Raw genomic sequence first — 21,410 nt, forward strand, 5'->3', positions numbered from 1 at the left:
GTCTATTGAGAGAATCATATGGTTTTGGTTCTTCAGTTTGTTAATGTGGTGTATCACACTGACGGATTTGCAGATATTGAAGAACCCTTGCATCCCTGGGCTAAGTCTCACTTGATCATGATGTACCGTCCTTTCAATGTATTGTTGGATGCAGTTTGCTAGTATTTTGTGGAGGATTTTTGCATCTATCTTCATCAGTGAAATTGGCCTGTAGTTTTCTTTTTTTGTGTTAGCTCGTGTCTAAATGTTGGATAGAATTTGCCTGTGAAGCCATCTGGTCCTGGACTTTTGTTTGTTGGAAGTTTTTTAATCAGAGTTTCAATTTCATTTCTTGAGATGGGTCCGTTCATCTTTTCCATTTCATCTTGGTTTAGTCTTGGAAGCGTGTACTTTTCTAAGAATTTGTCCATTTCTTCCAGGTTTTCATTTTATTGGCATATAGTTGCGTATAGTAGTCTCTTATGATCCGTTGTACTTCTGTGATGTCCATTGTTACTTCTCATTTTTCATTTCTAATTTTATTAATTTGAGTCCTTTTTTTTGTTGTTGTTGTTGTTGTTGTCTTTTTGTCTTTTTGTCTTTTCTAGGGCCGCTTCCCACAGCATATAGAGGTTCCCAGGCTAGGGGTCTAATTGGAGCTGCAGCCACTGGCCTACACCAGAGCCACAGCAATGCAGGATCTGAGCCGCGTCTGTGACCTACACCACAGCTCACGGCAACACCGGATCCTTAACCCACTGAGCGAGGCTAGGAAGGCCAAGGATTGAACCCGCAACCTCATGGTTCCTAGTCAGATTTGTTAAACACTGCGCCGCGATGGGAACTCCCTCTTTTTTTCTTGATAAGTCTGGCTAAGGGTTTATCAATTTTGTTGATCTTTTCAAAGAACAGCTTTTTGTTTCATTGATCTTTTCTATGATTTTCTTCATTTCTGTTTCATTGATTTCTGCTCTGATCTTTATGATTCTTTCCTTCGACTACCTTTAGGTCTTGTCTGTTCTTCTCTCTCGAGCTGCTTTAGCTGTAAAGTGAGCTTGTTTCTTTGAGCTTTTTCTTGTTTCCTGAGGTGGGCTTGTATTGCTATAAGCTTTCCTCTTAGAATGGTTTTTGCTGCATCCCATAGGTTTTGGAGTGTCATATCTTTGCTGTCATTCGCTTCTAGGTATTTTTTAATTTCCTCTTTGATTTCTTCAGTGATCCATTGGTTGTTTAGTAGCATGTTGTTGAGTCTCCACGTGTTTGTGTTTTTTGCAGTTCTTTTCTTGTTGATGTCTAGTCATATGGCATTGTGGTTGGAAAAGATGTTTGATATGATTTCAATCTTCTTAAAGTTACTGAGGTTGGATTTGTAGCCCAGGATGTGATCAGTCTTAGAGAATGTTCCATGTGCACTTGAGAAGAATGTATTCTGTTACTTTTGGATGGAATATCCTATAAATATCTATTAAGTCCATCGGGTTTAATGCTTCCTTCAGGGCCTGTGTTTCCATATTGATTTTCTGTCTGGATGATCTGTCCATTGATATGTATGTTCTTACTGCCATTTTATTAATCTCTTTGGATTTGTTTTTGTTGGTCTTTTTTCTTCCCTTCTTTTCTTGTTTTCTCCTCTTGTGGCTTGATGAGTATCTTTAATGTTGTATTTGAGTTGATTTTTGTTTGTGTATCAATTGTAGATTTTTGGTTTGCAGTTATTCTGAAGTTTTGATGTAAGATGAGATTGTTTTAAGTTGTTGTTCTCTTAATTGCAAGTTCATCTCCATTGTCTTGCATTTGTACCCACCTCTTCTCATTATTTCTCATTTTGGTGGCATAATTTGATTTCATATCTTTATTGATATACCTTTACTGGTGAGCCTTGTCATGTTTGGTATTTTTGTTTCCTGTTGCCGTCTTTTCTTTTCTGCCTAGAGAAGAACCTTTAGTATTTGTGGTAAGGCTGGTTTAGTGTTGCTGAATTCTCTCAGCTTTTGCTTATCGGTGAAGGTTTTGACTTCTCCTTCAAATCTGAATGAGAGCCTTGCTGTGTAAAGTAATCTTGGTTGGAGGTTTTTTCCTTTCATCACATTAAGTATATCATGCCACTCCCTTCTGGCCTGCAGAGTTTCTGCTCAAAAATCTGCTGATAACCTTATCAGGATTCCCTTGTATGTTGTTTTTTTTCCCTAGCTGCTTTCAAGATTTTCTCTTTGTCTTTAATTTTGGTCAGTTTGATTAATATGTGTCTCAGGGCGTTCCTCCTTGGGTTTATTTTATGTGGTACTCATTGTGCTTCCTGGATTTGAGTGAGTGGTTCCTTTCCCATGTTAGGGAAGTTTTTGGCTATTATCTCTTGGAATATTTTTTATGTCCCCTTTTCTCTATCCTCTCCTTCTGGCACCCCTATAATGTAGATGTTGGTGCGTTCAACATTGTCCCAGAGTTCTTGAGACTCTTTTCATTTGTTTTCAGTTTTTTTTCTCTTTTCTGTTCTGCATCCCAAGTTTCTACTAATCTGTCCTCCTCCTACCTCACTTATTTGTTCTTCTGCCTCCTGTATTCTGCTGTTAGCTGCTTCTAGTGAATTTTGTATTTCAGTTATTGTATTTTGCATCTCTTCTTGTTTAAGTTTTATATCTTGTATCTCGTTGCTCAGTGTTTCCTGTAAGTTATCCATCTTTGCCTCCAGTTTATTTCCAATGTCTTGCATCAGCTTCAGCATCAACAGTCTAAAGTCTTTTTCCTTGAGGCTGAGCATCTCCTCCTCATCCCTTAGCCGATTCTCTGGGGTTTTTTCTTTCTCCCTCATCTGAGTTATAGTTCTCTGTCTTTTCATTTTTTATAGGTTTTTGGTGTGGTGACCTTTTTACGGATAATAGAGTTGTAGCCTCTCTTACTTCTGGTGTCTGCCCCCCTTGCGGCTGAAGTTGGTGGGGAGGAGGGCGGTTGCTGTAGGCTTCCTGATGGGAGGGGCTGATGCCTGCCCACTGGTAGGTGGAGCTGATTCTAATCCCTCTGGTGGGTGGGGCTTAGTCTCTGGATGGGATTAGAGGCAGCTGTGTGCCTGAGGGGTCTTCAGGCAGCCAGTTTACTGCGGGGGCGGGGCTGTGTGATCCCACCTGGGTTGTTGTTTGCCCTGGGGCTTCTCAGTGCTGACTGATGGGTGGGGCCAGATTGTCCCAAAATGGCCACCTCCAGAGAAAGGCAGGCTGCTGAATATTCCTGAGAGCTTTGCTTCCAATGTCCTTCCCTCACAACAAGCCACATTCACCCCTGTTTTCCCAGGAGATCCTCCAAGAACTGCAGTCAGGTTTGACCCAGATTCCTATGGAGACTTTGCTCTGCCTTGGGACCCAGTGCACGTGAAAGTCTGTGTGTACCTTTTAAGAATGGGGTCTCCGTTTCCCCCAGTCCTGTGGAGCTCCTGTGCACAAGCCCCACTGGCCTTCAATGCCAGATGCTCCAGGGGCTCTTTCTCCCAGTGCCAGATCCCCACATGTGGGCATTTGATGTGTGGCTCAGAACACTCACTCCTGTAGGTGAGTCTCTGTGAACCAGTTAGTTTCCAGTCTGTGGGTCTTCCCACCCGGGAGGTATGGGGTTGTTTATATCGTGTAATCGCCCCTCCTACCTCTTGATGTGGCCTCCTCTTTGTCTTCTGGAGTAGGATATCTTATTTAAGGTTTCTGGCCCATTTGGTTGAAGATCGTTCAGCCGTTAGTTGTGAATTTTGTTGTTTTTAGGAGAGAAGTTGAGCTCCAGTCCTTCTATTCTGCCATTTTAATCCCATCTCCACATTACCAGTGCTTTTTAAAGTTTCTTCTTTATATATTATTTTTTAAATTTTAGTTCACATGCATGCATTTCTTTCATAATGAGGAGAAAAACATTTTGGGACATGAAAATTGCGAGTCACCTTGTGGTGGCTGGAGCTCTCAGAGTGGCTATGACCTCTCTGAAACTGAAGAGAGGGTTCAGGATGAAGTCATTGTCTTGTATGGCTTTGTGCAGGGGGTTGGTAAGACAAGAAGGGTCACCAAAGTGGCCATAAATGTACCAAGAGCTAATAACATACATGAAAGTAGTGGAGAGTTTCAGCCACTGTTCTAAGCATCTTGTGTGTATATGAACTAAGTCCTCTCTACCCAGTGGGGGAGGTACTGTTAGCATTACTGCCACTCTGCAGATGGGGAAAGTAAAACACCGAGAGGTCAAGTAACCTGCCAGTGTCACCAAGAGGAGGTGAGCTGGGACTGGACTACAGGTGTGGGCCTCTAGAAGCCAAGCACCTCGACCGTAAGCCCCTTCTCCCCTGGAGAAGGGAGGCAGCTATAGGATGGGCTGGAGAGATGGGAGAAAAATCGGAATAGTCAAGGAACTGAAATTCAGGGAGAAGAGTCTGAAGGAGGAAGCACGCGTGTCAGCAGCACCCTGGTTCCTAGGGCCTTTCCAAACCAGAGATCTACAGTGTAGCTGGAGCAAGGACCAGGGCAGGCTGCATCCCCTGCTCCCAGGAAAGTCTCCACACAGGCACTGGCCCCTTCTCCCGCTTAGGCACCATGCTGCACTGCAACTGGACGAAAGGCCCCAGAGAGGCAGAGGAGGGGAGGATGGCGGGCTGAGGGACGGGTGGGTTCTGGTCAAAGCATCTCCTCCTCTTTAGCCGCCCTTGTCCTGCTGGTGCCCACTTCTCCCAGCCTCAAACCGCCCACACCCTTGTGCCTCTCTCGCTTTCCATGGCTCCCAGTCCCTGAGAACTGGAAGACCCCCACTGTCCCTCTTTCAGCAGGGGATGCTGTGGGGAGAAGTGGAGAAGGGCCTGACCACGTCGGTGCTCCCTCCACCCCTGACAGGATCATGGGGGAGGCTACTTTCTAAGGGAGAGCAGACAGCCCTCGCTGGTCACGGGCTGGCCTTGGGGACAGCCTGTGCTGCTCTAGTTGACTGTCAGCTCTTCCCATGGGTCTGGAGGCCCTGATACATGCTCTTGCCACTCCAGAGCACAAGCTCCTAGATGGGCATCACAGTGAGATGCACATCAATCTGTAGAACTCCCAGCAGTTCCCGTCACGGGTCCTCTTGTATGTCCATGTGAGTATATGTGCATATGTGTCTGTCTGTATCCACACACACACACATATATACAGTGACAACAGATGAATTCCTAATCCTTAGGATTAAGTCACCAAGACTACTGGCTGAAGCCCTCGGGGAGCTATTTGGTAGTAACAGCAATTATTTCTCAAAACCAAATAATAGGGGCTCCCACTGTGGCACAGTGGGATCGGCAGTGTCTTGGGAGCACTAGGACGTGAGTTCAATTCCTGGCCTGGCACAGTGGGTTAAGGACCCAGCGTTGCTGCAGCTGTGGCTTAGTTCAAGGCTGTGGCTCAGATCTGACCCCTGGCCTGGGAACTCCATATGCCTTGGGGCGAACCCCCCCCCAGCCAAAAAAAAAAAAAAAAACCCATAAATAATATTACATTGAATTTAGAGCTTACTGAGTGTGTTCCCATCTGCTGTCTCACTGTTGAGTCTTATTCTCCCTCTGAAACACTAGCACATTGTCATCCCCATTGTTCAGATGAGGAGGACTGAGGCCCAGTGCAATTCTCTTAGGCTCTGGATGGCAGTGCTCAGATATTCTTCACTACATGGTATTACAGCTCAGGGCTCTGCTACTGCCCTTGGAGACCTGCCCCTTAAGATGGCCACTTTCTGAACTCAGGTTACAGCAAACACTGCCTCCAGCAGGCGCCAGACAAGAGGCTGGGTCATTGGCCCCTCTCTTTGGGGAGAATTAATAGGAGACAAAACGCCAAACCACCAGGAGGGAAAAATCTATGCCAGGAGCTGGCAGAGGTCCTCTCTGAAGCATGGGTGCTTGTACACTCTAAGCCACACATCTCTCTAATGTTCCCATACCTTTATAATAACTATGTATTACTTTTATGATCACAAAAATCCATAACTATAAAATGAAAGCACTAGAAGAGTTCAAAGAAGCAGGGACCCCATTAAAGAGCCATCCTTAAAAAAATGCCCTTGAAAACAATTCATTTCTCTCCCGCCGCTATTCCAAGCAAGCGCTCTAGGTTGATGGTTGCAAAACTCACACTGTGGCCGGAACCTCACAGCCAGCCTGGCAGGAGACTGGGCTGGACTGCTGGGTGAGCATTTAGTATGTGCCAATCCAGGAAGAGAAAAGAGAACAAAGGTTGGGCCCATGATGTGGGATGAGGTGAGGGCCTGGGAGACAGATGTGCAGGCTGGACACACACAGCATCTCTGGAGGAAAGAATTCATTGATGATTTCCATAGGCCCCAACCCGGTAGAATAAGCTAGCAAGGTGTCTCACATGGGTGCCTGGATGTCATTCATCTCTCCCACACTGTTAGTCCAGCAGCCCCAAGTCCCTGGAGGGTTCAATAGGCAGCCAACTGACAAGAGAAGCCACTTGGGTGGTTGCCCAGAGTGAGCATGGCCAGCCTGGAGGAGGCGGTCCCCGTGACACCTGCCCCCTCGTTAAACAAACACATCTTGAGCTTTGTGCAAAATGCTGTGCTTCATTGCTGCTGAGAGCGAGAGAAATGTCAGTCTGATGTGGGGCCTGCCTGGAGCAGGGCATGAGTGTATATTGCGGGAGGGTGTAGGGTCTTCAGAACAATCAATATCTGAGCATCCATGTACCATATCACAGTGGGAGACGCTTCACTGACATGGTCTCTGACCATTCTGCAGAAAAGGAACCTGAGGTTGAGATGCTAAATCATGTCACATTCATGGTTAGTGAGGAAACCAGGATTAAGCCCAGGGCTGACAGCACCGCCCCTGCTCCTGACCTCTGGACCACCTGCACACAGATCCGTGTTAAAACAAGGTCAATGCAACAATGTCAGGGCAGGACTACAGCCAAGAACACTATGGAGATTCAGAGGAGGAGTCCTGAAGAGGGGTTGTACCAGGTGGGCCCTTTCCTTTGAGAGGGACTGAAAAACTGCACCCCACTGACTCCATCCGTGCCCTCCCTGGGATGAGAGGTCTAGGCCACTCCTGGGGTACAGGGGAGTCACATGCAGCGAGCTCACAGTCTAGGGTGGGGGGAGACTGACAAATAATTGTGCCATGACCACACAGCATGGCAAGGGCCAGGGTGTGGTCTGGGGTCCAGAGAAGGGAAGGGGAGGCACACAAAGACCCTCCTGTGAGTGATTCCACAGGCTCCAGGCCTTCCTAGCTGGGCCATTCACACAGCAGGTGGCAGCTCTGCCTGGGCCCTCCACGGGACAGGGCAACTTCCTCCTCTGTGTTCAGCCCTCTGTGGCTCAGAGATGTTAAGTAACTTACTCCAGGGCACACAGCAGAAGCCCAGCCCCTGGGGCTCCCACAGCCCCGCTCCTTCTGTGGCAGGCCCCACCTCTCTCCTTAGGGCTATTCTCTGACCCAGACTGAGCGGCCTCCAGCTCTCCCTCCTGCTTTCAGGGTGGAATGTTCTGGCTCCCAAGACTGGGTGTGGGCACAGCCAAGACCACAGGGATGGCAGGGCTGTGTGAGTCCCCTGAGGCGGACAGCATTTCCTGGTGAAGCTCCCACCAGGTTTCAGAGCCAAGCCCATGACCAGTGTGTCAGCCACACCCCCGGTGAGCCAGCCGCCACCGCCACCGGGGGCCCCTCGGGAGGCCTTAAAACTGAATATAGCAGGCCTGGAGCTGACCATCACCTCCCCGCACTGTGGCTGCTTGCTCTTTTTCCCCTCCTTTTGTTATTTGCATCAGGGAGAGCCAGCCCTGCCACTCAGAGAAGGAAATTTCCACTGAGAGACTGATGCAGCTGCGGACACCCACCCCCACCGGGGCCTAAAAACTGTTCTCTCCCTGGCAAGGGTGTCCTTGGAGCAGGGAGAAGGGCTGGGCCTGCCACCTCCCGCACCTACCTCAAGCCCCTCCTGCCAGTCACATGGGGTGGGGCCAGGGGAGCCTTTGTTCCCTCCTCACTCCCCAGGCCCAGGCGCCCTGCTGCTCCCTGGCATTCAGCCCCCTGCGCTGGAGCCAGCGTGGCAGCTCCTTTCAAACCCCCAGAGCGAAGCACAGCCCTGAGGAGGCGGTCCTTTGTTGGGGACTTGGTTCCCAGGCCTTTGATCTCTCAGGCTCGCCAGCCGGGCCCCACCGGAGTGGCCCCCATAATGCGGCCATTGTGACCCCGGCACACCACGTCCGCGGTGGGCGTCCCTCTCCAGGCCCCGGCACCTGAAAGCCCATGAATGCCTACTTGTCACCAGGACGAGTTACAGTATCTTGAGGGAAAGGGCCGTCCCCCTGGAGACACAATGGAGAGGGGGTGTGGGAGGCCAGGCTTTTGTGTGGGGGAAGCCAAGCGCTAAGGGAGCCCGGCCAGGCGGCAGCTTGGAAGCCTGGGAAGCTAGAAAGGTAGGACGTGGGCCTGGCCTCTGCCAAACCGGCCCGGCTCTGTGCCGCCGCCCAAGATCCCACTACCCTCCTCCTCACCCCCACACTCTCTGTGCCCTAGAAAAGTGACAGCTTTAGAGGGGAGGGCACACATGTCCACACACACACACACACACACACAAGCACACCTGTTCTATCACACACACCCTCGCTCCATCACGACGTCAGACCTCATTTTTTCTCTCTGAAGCAAGCCTTGTACTACATCTGCGCACAACTTAATTCTCAGACCCATCAACCCGGCCGGCAGGAAGAGATCCTGTCCCATGAGTCCTGGGATCAACACAGGTGGGCATGTGGGTGCAGTGGGGCACCCCCTGGAAAACCATTTCTCTGTCTCTGGTCACTCAGCCCATGTGACCCTGGGGACATGGGATGTTTCTTATCAACTCGGAGTCTGAGGCCACCATCCCCCAGCACTCGGTGAGGATAAATACGTGCCAGGTGCTTGCTCGGGGCCTGGAAGGTGATGGGCACTTGATAACAGGTGGCTTTGGAGATGAGGACCCAGCTGCCCTTGACCCCTCCCACCCAGACAGGCCCAGAGCAGGCATGGCAAAGCCCTCCTGAGAGTCCAGGGGTTGCTCACATCCACTGCATCTCCCCCGTCTTTCCCTCGGCTGGTCCTTACAACACCCTCTCCCACAGGTGGGAGAAATGTCATTGCCTCCATTGGACTGAGGGGAAGGCTGAGGTCCAGAGGGTCCTGTCTTTATCAGGAGAGGCTTTTTAGTGTCCAGGGGTTTGGGACAGCATGTCTGCCTCAGCTACCTCTAAGTAGTAAAATCAGTCACCTCCTAGGAGTTGATGGGGTGGGTGGGGTGAGGGTGGAGTGTGGGGGGTCAGCTGGTAAAATGCAAACAGCTGGGGGCTTTGAAGGCCTGGATCCCAGAGTCAAGCAACCTTGACTCATTGGCCTCACCTCTGCATGGGAACATGGCAGCCCAACCCACGTGGTGCCAAGGACTCCATCTGTGTCTGGCAGGGTCCCCTGCGCCAGCCAGTTTGCAACTCTAAAGTTCTCTCAGTTCCTCAAACGCTGCACCCTCCTGCTCCCCCCTCAACTCCAAAAATCTCCCAAAGAGGCTTCCCCTCGCCGCTGGAGACAGTCTTCCCTCTCCATTTACTCAGCTAACTTGTATTCATCCTCCAGGTCCCATCACAGATATCACTTCCTCCAGGGAGTCTTCCCTGATTTCCCAGTCCAGGTGAAGTCCCCCTGCCCTGGGCCCTGGACTTCCCTGCTCAGAGCACTTGTACACTTACGAGTCACCATCTAATGTTTGTGACCTCCTCCCTGGACCTTGCTTGCCACAGGGTAGCAGAGACTCAGTTTAATCACAGATACACCCACAGCACCTCACAAGGTACCTGGGACAGGGTCTCAGTACGTATTTGCCGAAATAATAATAAAAATTATTCAAAAGAGAGTCATTTCCTTCCTCTTTGCCACAACTGTGACCACGCCCAGAGGCAAGGATTGTCCTTGGTATGAGAATAAAACCTTCAGCCTTTGATCAAAGTATGTATTAGTCTTATTATAACCCAAGAGTTGAAAGTATTGCCTCTTAGAGCGAGTCCTCACTGAACAAACTTGCGAATTTACTCTCGCTCCTGGTTCCAGGCCCAGTGGCTGCTGGAGTCCCTGGCACAGCGCAGCTAACCTGCTGGGTCCTGACATCTACCTGGACCTCCTGGGACGCTCCCACCCCAAACTCAGTGGCCAGTGGAGCCAAAGCAGGAAGGTCACGGCCGGGGAAGGCGGAGCACTGTTTTCCTTCTGGCCAGCGTGTTCCAGCCAACCCCCAAGGGGCGGGGGGAGGAGGGAGGAGGGAGGGAGGGAGGGAGGAGGGGAGGACCAGGCAGGCGGCAGGCTGGGGCTGGCACCCTCCCACTTGTGGCGGCTGTGGTTAAACTGGTGTCTCCCACCCTGAAAACTACGGTCAGCCCTGCCTTTTTTTTCCCAGTCATGAGGCCCGGGAAGGGGCAGGAATCTGGCTGGAGGCTGCTGCTCCCCCCTTTTCTCTGAAGCTCAGCCACGTCTCTGTTCAAGCAAGAAGAAGGGGCAAAAGATTCCAGCTTCAGGGAATCCCTTTTCAGCCTCTGCATGTCTCTGTGGGTGCTCGGGGACAGATGCCGCCTACCCACTAACCAGCTTTTTTTTTTTTTTTTTAACGTCATCTACCGTATGGCCGGCACCATTCCAGTTGCTGGAGACAGAGCCATAAACAAAAAGTTCCTGCATTGGGCAGGGGCAGGGGGGGCTCCATTTCAGAGGGTAACTGAGGAATGTTTTCTATGACATTCTAGAGCTATTGCCCATCTAGACCGTGGTCTCACTGAGAGAAGGAACAGATCCATGCAGCTCTAGCTTCTGCAGGGTGACTAGAACAGAGCCCGAATGCTAGCTTTAGAGCCACTGAAAAAAGCCCAACAGGATCTGTGCCCCATCCAGGAGCCCCTGTCCTTGGCACGAAGGCCCTGGCGGTACCCACAGAAACAGAGTGAGGAGCCAGCCACTGGGTCTCCAGCCACACACACAATGAGTCGAAGCTGCTTTCAAAGGGAAATTCATCACAGGCGCGCCAGGTGGGGGGGCAGGGGGGACGGGGCGCACAGTAAGGAACAGTTTTTGGTATCAGCTATAGGAAAATTAACATCACAGACACTGAAAACGATCAAAGCCACTGATCAAAGATACGGATCAGACAAGCTCCACCACAGAGGTACAGTATCAGTCCCTGGGGAGGAATCGCCCAGCGGGGAGGTACCGCAACACAGGCCATCGAGAACCATGAGCGGTGAACGTGCACAACCCACGTGGGAAGAAGTACAGGGCACGGCGCCTAAGCGGGGCTCAGTAAAACAGAGCTGCTACCATGATCACCGAGGCTCCTGGCAGCCTGAGGGCTGAGAGCTGTGCCCCTTACCCAAGGTGTACACAGGGCCTGAGATGCCGCGGTCTTCGCTGATGCCGAGGAAAGGTGAAACCACCTGCTTCACCAGCTCCTCCAGCTGCAAGTAACCCTCCGTGGGGCCTGTAGGCTCGTGGACACTCTGGAAATAAACACCCAAGAGAGACAAAGGTCAGTCGGAGTCTAGGTGGCCAGCTGATCCTGACTGCACTCCAACTGCATTTGAGGCAGTGACTCAGCCGCTGCATCCTTGCAGCTGGAACAAAGGAGACCCAGGTCTGTAGCCCCAGGCACTTGTCATGGGCGGTGGGGACCAGAACTGTGCATGTGGAGGACTGTGGCCTCTCCACCTGGGCCCCACTGGACAGGGCCAGCGGTGGGACTGTCCCCACCCCAGCTTCTGGAGTGAGATCTGACTGGTCCCAAGCATAGTAATCGTGCCATCACCACCACAGTGACTGCTTCACACCCGGCTGGCGGAGCTTTATATAAGCCTTTCACTGGTACCAGAGCATGGAGGCTGCCCAGCAACACAGGGAGGGGGCGCCCTCCTCACTCCCTCCTCTAAAAGGTGAGGAATTGAGACCGAGAAAGCTGCAGTAACTTGCTTCAGAAACCACAGCTGGTAAGAGGCAAAAACCCAGGACCAGAACCCAAGCTGTCTGGCTCCAAGCCCACTTTCCCCTTGTTAATAGGCTAGAAAAGAAAGGGGGAGGGACTATGAAAAAGTCCAGGACAGTAGAAGGGAGGGTCACTGTGGAACTCAACACTCATTTAGCACCAAGATGAAGAATCAGCATGAACAGCGTGACAGGAGTGGTCAAAGCTAAAAGAAACCAGAAATCAACATGGTTTTCTAGAAAACCAGCAGACACAGAGCAAATTCAGTTTCTCCCTGGAAAGGCCTGGAAGTTGTGCTCTCATGTTGAGGGCTGCAGGGAAGCAGAGACAAGGCTCCACGGGGACTGGCGGGAGTGGGGAGTCAGGGGTGCGGTGTGGGGGGGGATGGGGGGGTAGGAACAGCCCAGTGGGTTGTCCCATCAAATTCTCAAAACAGAAGAGTTTTTTTTTTTTTTTTAGGGCCACACCCATGGGATATGGATGTTCCCAGGCTAGGGGTCAATTGGAGCTGCAGCTGCTAGCTTACGCCACAGCCACGGCAATGCAGGATCCGAACCGCATCTGCAACTATGCTGCAGCTTGTGGCAACTTCAGATCCTTTAACCCACCATGGACCCCACATCCTCATGGATACCAGTTGGATTCGTGGCCCCTGGTCAGCTCCATCTCAGTGACATGGAGGGGGCTGGGGGAGGGGGAAGGGCGGCTTAAGGAATCAAAAGTGGAGGCTGAGGAGGCAGCTAGGGTGCAGGAGTTGGAGGTTAGGGCTGGGAAGGGGTTGGAAAAGAAGAGATGCAGTGAAAACGTTGAGTGGGGCTTCCTGGCCCCTGAAGGGGGTGATGATGGAGACAAGGCTTGATGCCCCCAGGTTATGATTCCAATCAGCAGCTCAGCAGGAGCTGAAGCCTTGGGAAAGGCCAGCATCAAGATAAGAAGCTTCACCTAGGCAAGCACACACGAGTCTGCCTCAAGGCGGTAGAAGGGAGAGGGGAGCCTTATTCATGAGTCCAGACACCCACCCCCAGCCTCAGTTTCATCCCTAAAACCACCTTGGTTGAGCTTCAGAGCTGAGAAAACTTTTTTACTCATTCTTGATATTTCTCATCTGACTTCTTCCCCCCTCCCGCCCCACCACAAGCCTTCCTCTCCCTACAATCCCTGAGCACTAAACAGAGAGGGATGGGAGTTCTCTAGTGGCCTAATGGTTAAAGATCCAGCATTGTTCAGTCCTTGGCCTGGGGACTTCTGCATGCAAAGGATGTGGTCAAAATTAATAGTTGAGAGTGATGACAGTGAGGAGAGGAGGTGAGGATAAAATGGCTAAGGAACATATGCTTCAGACCCAGGGGGTTTTCTCCCAGGGTAGCTACTGAGAACCCAGCTTGTACACAGCCCTCCAGAAAGGAGCTGCCCTCAGCCCTCGGCCTGGCCGCTGGACTGGCTATGGATTTGCACGGCCTGGTGTAAGATGAAAACCTGGGATCCCGTGTTCAAAAGTTGTTAAGAATTTCAGATGGTGATGGGAGAACCGTGCACAGGGCCCTGCCAAGCATGGGGCCCTGGGCGATGGCCAGCAGAGAGCATACCTGCTTGGCTGGGTGGTCCCCTCGGAAGGCACCAGGGCTCAGGGTCCGTCTGCCTAGACTCCTTATTCAGGACCCAAGCTCTACTTCATGCTTCTCAGACCTGAGCTACACAGACCTGCGCTCCAATCTCCCTTCCTTCTCCTTCCTTTCCATAAAAACACATGACCGAGGATTCCAGCCAATGACACCTGTCATCCTGATAGGCAACTCTTCCTCCTCTCCAACTTCAGGAAAGGGGGAAAAGGCCCAGAATCATGGCCTAGCTAGAGGACCAGAAGAGAACGGCAGCAGCTGGCGGGGAGGGAGAGATCAGGGGTCCCATGCCTGAGGTTCCATCCCTGCCGACAGGGCAGCGGGGGTCTTCACAGGCTGATCAAGAACGACACTGTATTCCCTGAAGACAGGCCCACAGCTGACACTGTGCCATCTGAACTTGGTACAGAGGTCGCAGAGGCATAGCATTTGGGGATGTCCCTAGGCCACAAGCCTTGTTTCTTGGAATTGTGCATCCCTAGCCATAGAGCTAGGCTCATGGAGGCCACATTTGTTCTGCTCGATCCTCCCCAAGGTCATGGCTGTTTGGCAAAGGGGAGTCATGTGGCCTGAGCTGGACCAAAGCCTTCCCTGGAGTGGACACAGTTCTCAATCTTACTACCTTGTGCTGTGGGGCCTCAGGCAAGCACATGCACTTCCTGGGTTTCAGTGTCCTCATCTGTAAGACAGCAATAACAACCATGCCCAACTCATAAAGTATTATTCAATTCAGAAAGCAACATATTTTAAGTCCTTGGCCTGTGCCTAACACATAGCCAGGAACTGATAAATGTTAGCTCATTTTTCTATCATTGATTTAGAATTGGGATTAAGAGGAGTTCCTGTTGTGGCACAGTGGTTAACAAATCCAACTGGGGACCATGAGGTTGCGGGTTCAATCCCTGCCCTTGATCAGTGAGTTAAGGATCCGGTGTTGCCGTGAGCTGTGGTGTGGGTTGCAGATGCAGCTCGGATCCCGCGTTGCTGTGGCTCTGGCGTAGGCCGGCGGCTACAGCTCCGATTCGACCCCTAGCCTGGGAACCTCCGTATCCCACGGGAGCAGCCCAAGAAATGGCAAAAAAACAAAAAATAAAAACAAAGAATTGGGATTAAGAGACACTAGGCAGCCATCTGGGGTGTGTCTTGGTGGCAATGCACCAGCTATGAGATGCCAGGTTGGATCAGGTGCACACCGCAGCACTGAATGCAACTCTGCAGAGAGAGAAACAGAGACCAAGCCCAAGAGGGCTGACACTAAGAAGGCTAAACTGAGTCCGGGCGCGCCAGCCACATGGGCCCTTCCCCTCATCTTGTGGGGGACTCTTCACTCTTCCTCCCTCGGTTTGCAGTGATGTGTCTGTCAGGCTCACCTGCAGGATGAGCAACATCTGGATGATGGACGAGGGTGGCTGGGGCTGGGCCAGCAGCAGCAAGTCGTCCAGCTTCACCTTCAGCAGGACCAGGTCACGGAAGCCCAGCAGGGAGATCTGGCGGATGGTCAGCTCCTGGCCCTGGGAAGAGAAAAGAGCCAGGGCCGGGAGGTGAGAGCCTGTGGGATCTGCCACGAATCACACGGGGTCCAGGACAATAATGGATGGGGTGGGACGAGGCATCTGCAAGGCCCAGGGGGGCTGTCAAAGAGTCGAAGCTTTGCCCCATCCTTCAGAACGAAAGCTTTGTTTAAAGTAAGGTGGGGAGTTCCCATCGTAGCGCAGTGGAAACAAATCCAACTAGGAACCATGAGGTTGCAGGTTCGATCCCTGGCCTTGCTCAGTGGGTTAAGGAACCAGTGTTGCCATGAGCTGTGGTGTAGGTTGCAGACGCGGCCCAGATCTGGTGTTGCTGTGTCTCTGGCATAGGGTGGCAGCAACAGCTCTGATTAGACCCCTAGCCTGGGAATCTCCATTTGCCACCAGTGCAGCCCTAAAAAAAGACAAAAGACAAAAAAAAAAATTAAAAAATTAATTAAAAAATAAAGTAAGGTGGGACTAATTCAAAAAGATCCATGCACCCCAGTGTTCACAACTGCATTATTTACAACAGGCAAGACACAGAAACAACCTAAATGTTCATGCACAGAAGAATGGATATGGAAGTGGTATGTATACACAATGGAATACTACTCAGCCATAAAAAGAATGTAAATTTTGCCATTTGTAACAACATGGAATACCTGGAGGGTATCATGCTTAGTGAAATAAGTCAGAGAAAGAAATATGCTGTCTGTTACCACATGCAGAATCTAAAAAGGAAAACAAGCAAATGGACATAACAAAAAAGAAACTGACACATAGACATAAGAAGCAAACTAGCAGTTACCCACAGGGAGAGGGAAGAGGGCAGAAGCAACATAGGGGTGAGGATTAAGAGATATAAACACTATGTTAAAAATAAAAAGGATATATTATACAGTAAGGGAATATAACCAATATTTTCTAACTTTTTTTTTTTTTTTTTTTTTTTTTTTGGCTTCTTAGGGCCATACCAGCAGCGTATGAAAGTTCCCAGGCTAGAGGTCGAATCGGAACTACAACTGCCAGCCTACACCACAGCCACAGCAATACGGGATCCAACCTGTGTCTGCGATGTGCACTACAGCTCACAGCAATGCCAGATCCTTAACCCACTGAGCAAAGCCAGGGATCAAACACGGGTCCTCATGGATACTAGTCAGATTCGTTACCATTGAGCCACAACAGGAACTCTTTTTTGATAAATTTAAATGAGTATCATCTATAAAAACATTGAATCACTATGTTGTACACCACTGTAAACTAATACTGTAAATCAACTATACTTCAATTAAAAAAAAAAAGATAAGGTGTAACTTGATCTGCCTAAACGCCCTGAAGATGATACAGTGGGGGAAGTGCTGTGCTATGAGCGGTCAGGAAGGAGGAAGAGAGAGGAAGAGGCGGAGAAACAAGAGAAAAGATCAAACCTGCTTCCCCAGCATCACCGGTTTAACATCTGAGCACGCAAGTTCCCACTGTGGCTCACTGATAACGAAGTAGTATCCACTAGTATACATGAGGTTGGAGGTTCAATCCTGGCATCACTCAGTGGGTTAAAGATCCAGTGTTGCTGTGGCTGTGGCCTAGACTGGCAGCTGCAGCTCCGATTCAACCCCTGGCCAAGGAACTTCCATATGCTGCAAGTGCGGCCCTAAAAAGCCAAAAAAAAAAAAAAATCTGAGCACCAATCCCATGTCAGGTAAAGGAGGCAACATGGCACCCATTAGACTCTTTGGCAGACTCGAGTAACACAGGAAGAAAAATCACTGGGAAGGTGAAAGGGACTCGTTCAACAGTGTAGGGTGGGGGCAGAAGAGGGAAAGAATAATAACCCTAAAGGCTGACCCTCACCTAAGCTCTGACCATGTACCAGGCATGATTCTAAATACCCCAGAGGCACATCCATGAGGACATGGGTTCGATCCCTGGCCTCGCTCAGTGGGTTAAGGATCCGGTGTTGCCGTGAGCTGTGGCATAGGTCGCAGATGTGGCTCAGATCCCAGCTACAGCTCTGACTGGACCCCTAGCCTGGGAACCTCCATGTGCTGCGGGTGCAGCCCTCAAAAGACTGAAAAATAAAAATTACCCCAGACGCAGATGACATATTTAATCCCCACGACACCCTTTGAGATAGATACTGTAAAACCCACTCACAGATGAAAAACCCTACAGCCCAGAGTGAGAGGAATCTACCCAAGGCAAAGCTGGACCTCAAACCGAAACTATTTGATCTGAGAGCTCCTCAGAGTTTCCCAACACTCTGGGAGGGGAAGAGGGAGTCCCTTTGCCCCAACTCTCCCTTGCACATAGATGTACAGCACACACCAAGAAGGGCTGCTCTTGCAGAGACGGGATATCGTGAGGGTCTCCCCCGAAAGAGGACGTAGCTCCCCATCCCCTCAGTCAGCCGAGGCTTAAGGAAGTCTGGCATTTCCTGTAACTACTCAGGGTTTCACAGAAACACAAGCAAGAGTGGTTTTGCCATCCCAACACCCCGTTACTCTCCAGGAGTGCACCAGTACTCACACCTTGCAGCTCACTTTAACCACTTCTATTTTTTTTTTTTTTCCTTTTATGGCCACACCGGCAGCATGTGGAAGTTCCTGGGCTAGGGGTCAAATCGGAGCTGCAGCTGCCGGCCTACACCACAGTCACGGCAGGCAACACCAGATCCCAGCTGCATCTGTGACCTTACGGCAGCACTGGATCCTTCATCCATGGAGGGAGGCCAGGGATGGAACCCACATCCTCACAGAGACTATGTTGGGTTCTTAACCTGCTGAGCTGCAGCGGGAACTCCTTAACCACTTCTTGATGCTTTCCCTGGCCACCCCCAATGGCAGTGGTCCCCCACCTTTCCCAAGGTCATACCGTTTCTATTTTTTTGCACCAAGTTCCAGCACTGACTGCCTATCTCATAGGTATCTGTGCCCGGCTTCACCTGCAGGACTGCTTCCACTCCACAAGGTAGAGAAAGGCAGGCAAAGTTTCCCACCTTCGAACCCAGCAGACACTCAAACACATCTGTCCAGAGAGAAGGCAGGTCTCACACAAACACTTCCACAGGGAGCTGTGATAGGGATTTAGCTGGACTAAGACACCTCTGGGGATGTTACTACCAGTAGGGAGAGCCCCTAACTCAGGTTTTCTCAAAGTGGGGCTTCTGGATCAGCAGCAGCACTTGAAAAATTGTCGGGGGAGGGGTAGACGGGGTAATAGCAACCGTTCCCAGACCTTACAATTTTTCAAGAGCAGCAGGATCGTATCATCCTCAGACCCACACAGCTGGGCTCCTGCCTGGGTTTGAGGCTACCAGGGTCCCTCTTGGCCCTCCAGCAACTGGACAAGGACCATGCCCACTCAGACCCCTCATTCCCAGTTCTAAACCCATCTGGGCATCTGCACCTTGACAATCCCTGCCCAAATGGTCTCCTCAGAGGGACCTGGGTCTGTACTCCCTCCCCAGTAGGACTGCAGAGGCTCTCCAGTTACATGTGAATAGTTTTTTAGGAAGTTTCCTGGTGGTCTAGTGGTTAAGGATCTGGCATTGTCACTGCTGTGGTTCAGGGTTCGATTCCTGACCCGGGAATTCCTGAATGCCATGGGCGTGGCCAAAAAAAAAAAAAGAGGAGTTCCCATTGTGGCCCAGCGGTGACGAACCCAACTAGTATCCATGAGGATTCGGGTTCAATCCCTGGCCCTGCTCAGTGGGCTAAAGGATCTGTCATTGCTGTGAACTATGGTGTAGGTTGCAGATGTAGCTCAGATTTGGTGTTGCTGCACCTGTGGTGTAGGCGGGCAGCTGCAGCTCTGATTCAACCCCTAGCCTGGGAACCTCTACATGCTGTAGGTGCAGCCCTAAAAAGCAAAAGAAAAAAAAAAAAAAAAAAAAAAAAAGAATAGAGTTTTAGTGTAGCTATGTCCACAATGTTGCATTATTCATTACTTAACTGAAATTTAACTCAGCATCCTGTATTTTGATTTGCAAGCTCTGGCAATGCTACCACCCAGATGTGTTTTCCCAAGACCCCTGGTGGAGCAGCAAGCACTGTAGGGAAGGGAGACGCCTGCAGGCACAAGGCTAAGGCATCCAGCTAAATACTCTAAGTGCTGTCACTCGGGGGAGGGGGATGAAGGAGGGAAGGTGCTGAGCTAAGGATGAGATGAAAAGAGCGGTGGGCTGCAGGCCAGATGCTTCTACTGGAATTGTTAGGGGCAAGCCTAAATGAGAAGTGGACTCTGTAGGCACAACCTTCCAAGCTTTACATATCGACATGTATTTAAAAGCATTCCATTGCAGCACTGTTTACAATAGCCCAGACATGGAAGCAACCTAAATGTCCATCAACAGAGGCATGCATAAAGAACATGTGGTCCATATATACAGTGGAATACTACTCAGCCAAAAAAAAGAGTGAAATGATGCCATTTGCAGCAACATGGATGGAACTAAAGATTATTATACTGAGAAGACAAACATCGTATGAGGTCACATGTATGTGAAATCTAAAAAGGGGGGGGATAGAAATGAACTTGTTTGCAGAACAGAAACAGACTCACAGACTTTGAAAACAATGTATGGTTACCAAAGGGGACAGGTGGTGGTGGGGGGAATGGACTCGGGGTTTGGGACTGGCATATGCACACTGAGGTATAGGGAATGACTGGCCAACAGGGACCTGCTGTCTAGCACAGAGAACTCTACCCAATATTCTGTGATAATCTATGTGGGAAAAAATCTGAAAGAGAATGGATGTGTGTATATGTGCAACTGAATCCCTTTGTTGTATAGCAGAAACCATCCCAACCTTGTAAATCAACGATACTTCAATAAAACTTTAAAAATGGGAAGAAAAAAAAAAAGAATTCCAAATTCCTTTAAAACACCATTCAGGGCGAACAGAGCGTGGGGGCCCTTACCTCTGGTGCAAGATAATTCCTACCTTTGCTAACAGCTGCGTTATGGCTGCACCCCATGCCCCCACTTCAACCAACCTGATTAGACATGAAGCCTTAACCCCAGAGGGAGAAGCGGTCATGAGCCCACAGCAGCGTAAGCATATAACAGAGACCTGTATTTTGGACATCTCCTGACACAGACTGAGCTGCAGGAGGGTAGAAGGAAACGCATACATGCCATGGAATTAGCTGAGCTCACAGAGTAAGACGCCTGAGAGAAGCCACAGGACTTTTTCTCTCAACCCCTCATTCTGCAGCAGATGAAATGCACCTGTGCTCCGACATGGGCACTGCATTTGCCCAAACCAGCTACTGAGTCCCAGTCCAGTGTTCTTTCTGCTCCATCACGGCCTTTCTCCTCGTCAGGAATCCCTTACGAGGGGTAAGGAACATTTATTGCTTTCCCACAATTTGGGAGCCACAGGAAACTCGTTGGAAAATTGTGCTTCCAACAAAGGGGAGGGGCGTGCAGAGAAAAGAAAGAAAAAGGAACGTCTCCTTTCCCCATCGTCCTTACTTCGGAAAAGTAAGAAGAAACAAACCACTCCAAGAAAATACAGACATCCTCAAAACCAAGAGGGAAACGAGCGCCTAGAAATTGCTAGTTATGCAGGCACTGCTGGTTGCTTGAGGTTAGATGCTAAATACAGAGCAGTGAGCCCTGCAAAAGATGTCCCAGGTCCTGAGCCAACTCAGGTGCCCAATCTCCTGGTTCTCCCCCATTCACTGGCAGGCCCCCCTGGGGGGGGCAAGGCCAAGGGGTAAGACAGACTGCCCGGGGCTCCCCAGTGAGACTGACCTGAACTGGGTAGAATATGGCCTGCAGGGTGGGGAGGGTCTCAGTGAAGAAGTGGTCCCAGACTTCAGCCAGAACCTCAATGCGATTTGCACCTACACGAGGATGAGAAGGTGGGAGGGAGAAAGAAAGAAGAGAACTTAGTCATTACTTGCAGGAGAGGCCAGGAGATGGTTCCATGTCAAAGAGAGCACGGGGGTGGGCATCGGGGGGAGCGGTTACCTACGCTCCATCTGTCAGGTGTTACTACCGTTCACATGCGACTGAAAATATGCAAAGACGCCTTCTTTCCTTTAATCCAGAAAAAGGAGCTGAATTTTGAAAAGGACAGACTAACTGCTGTCCTTTGTAACCATCACAAGAAGGGTTACAACATAATCGGGCCCTGCGCCAGGCTATTTATCTCACGAGTCAACTCTGTTACTCCACTTTATAGCCCAGACAGGCCAGGTATCTGGGCTCAAAGTCACACAACCTGGGAGGCTGAGCTGGGATTCCTGACCCCATGCCCTTGACCTGTATAATCCAAGATCACTTGCAC

General features: G+C 50.3%; 1 protein-coding gene across 17 annotated transcripts in view; it reads right to left on the reverse strand.

The window, feature by feature from the left end:
- PRR5L (proline rich 5 like) overlaps nucleotides 1-21,410 on the reverse strand; it is a 165,778-nt gene that overhangs the window by 5,294 nt on the left and 139,074 nt on the right. For 12 of the 17 annotated variants that reach the window (XM_021083178.1, XM_021083180.1, XM_021083177.1 and 9 more), the window contains 4 exons: nucleotides 20,873-20,964; nucleotides 14,971-15,111; nucleotides 14,223-14,279; nucleotides 11,376-11,502 (listed from right to left, as the gene is read on the reverse strand). In XM_021083178.1, coding sequence (XP_020938837.1) covers nucleotides 11,376-11,502; nucleotides 14,223-14,279; nucleotides 14,971-15,111; nucleotides 20,873-20,964 — 417 coding nt within the window. The remainder of the gene's footprint in view (nucleotides 1-11,375; nucleotides 11,503-14,222; nucleotides 14,280-14,970; nucleotides 15,112-20,872; nucleotides 20,965-21,410) is intronic. The other 5 variants (XM_013990081.2, XM_005652805.3, XM_005652802.3 and 2 more) reach the window with 3 other exon arrangements.

The sequence above is a fragment of the Sus scrofa genome, chromosome 2, assembly GCF_000003025.6.
Source record: "Sus scrofa isolate TJ Tabasco breed Duroc chromosome 2, Sscrofa11.1, whole genome shotgun sequence".
NCBI classification, from domain to species: Eukaryota; Metazoa; Chordata; class Mammalia; order Artiodactyla; family Suidae; genus Sus; species Sus scrofa.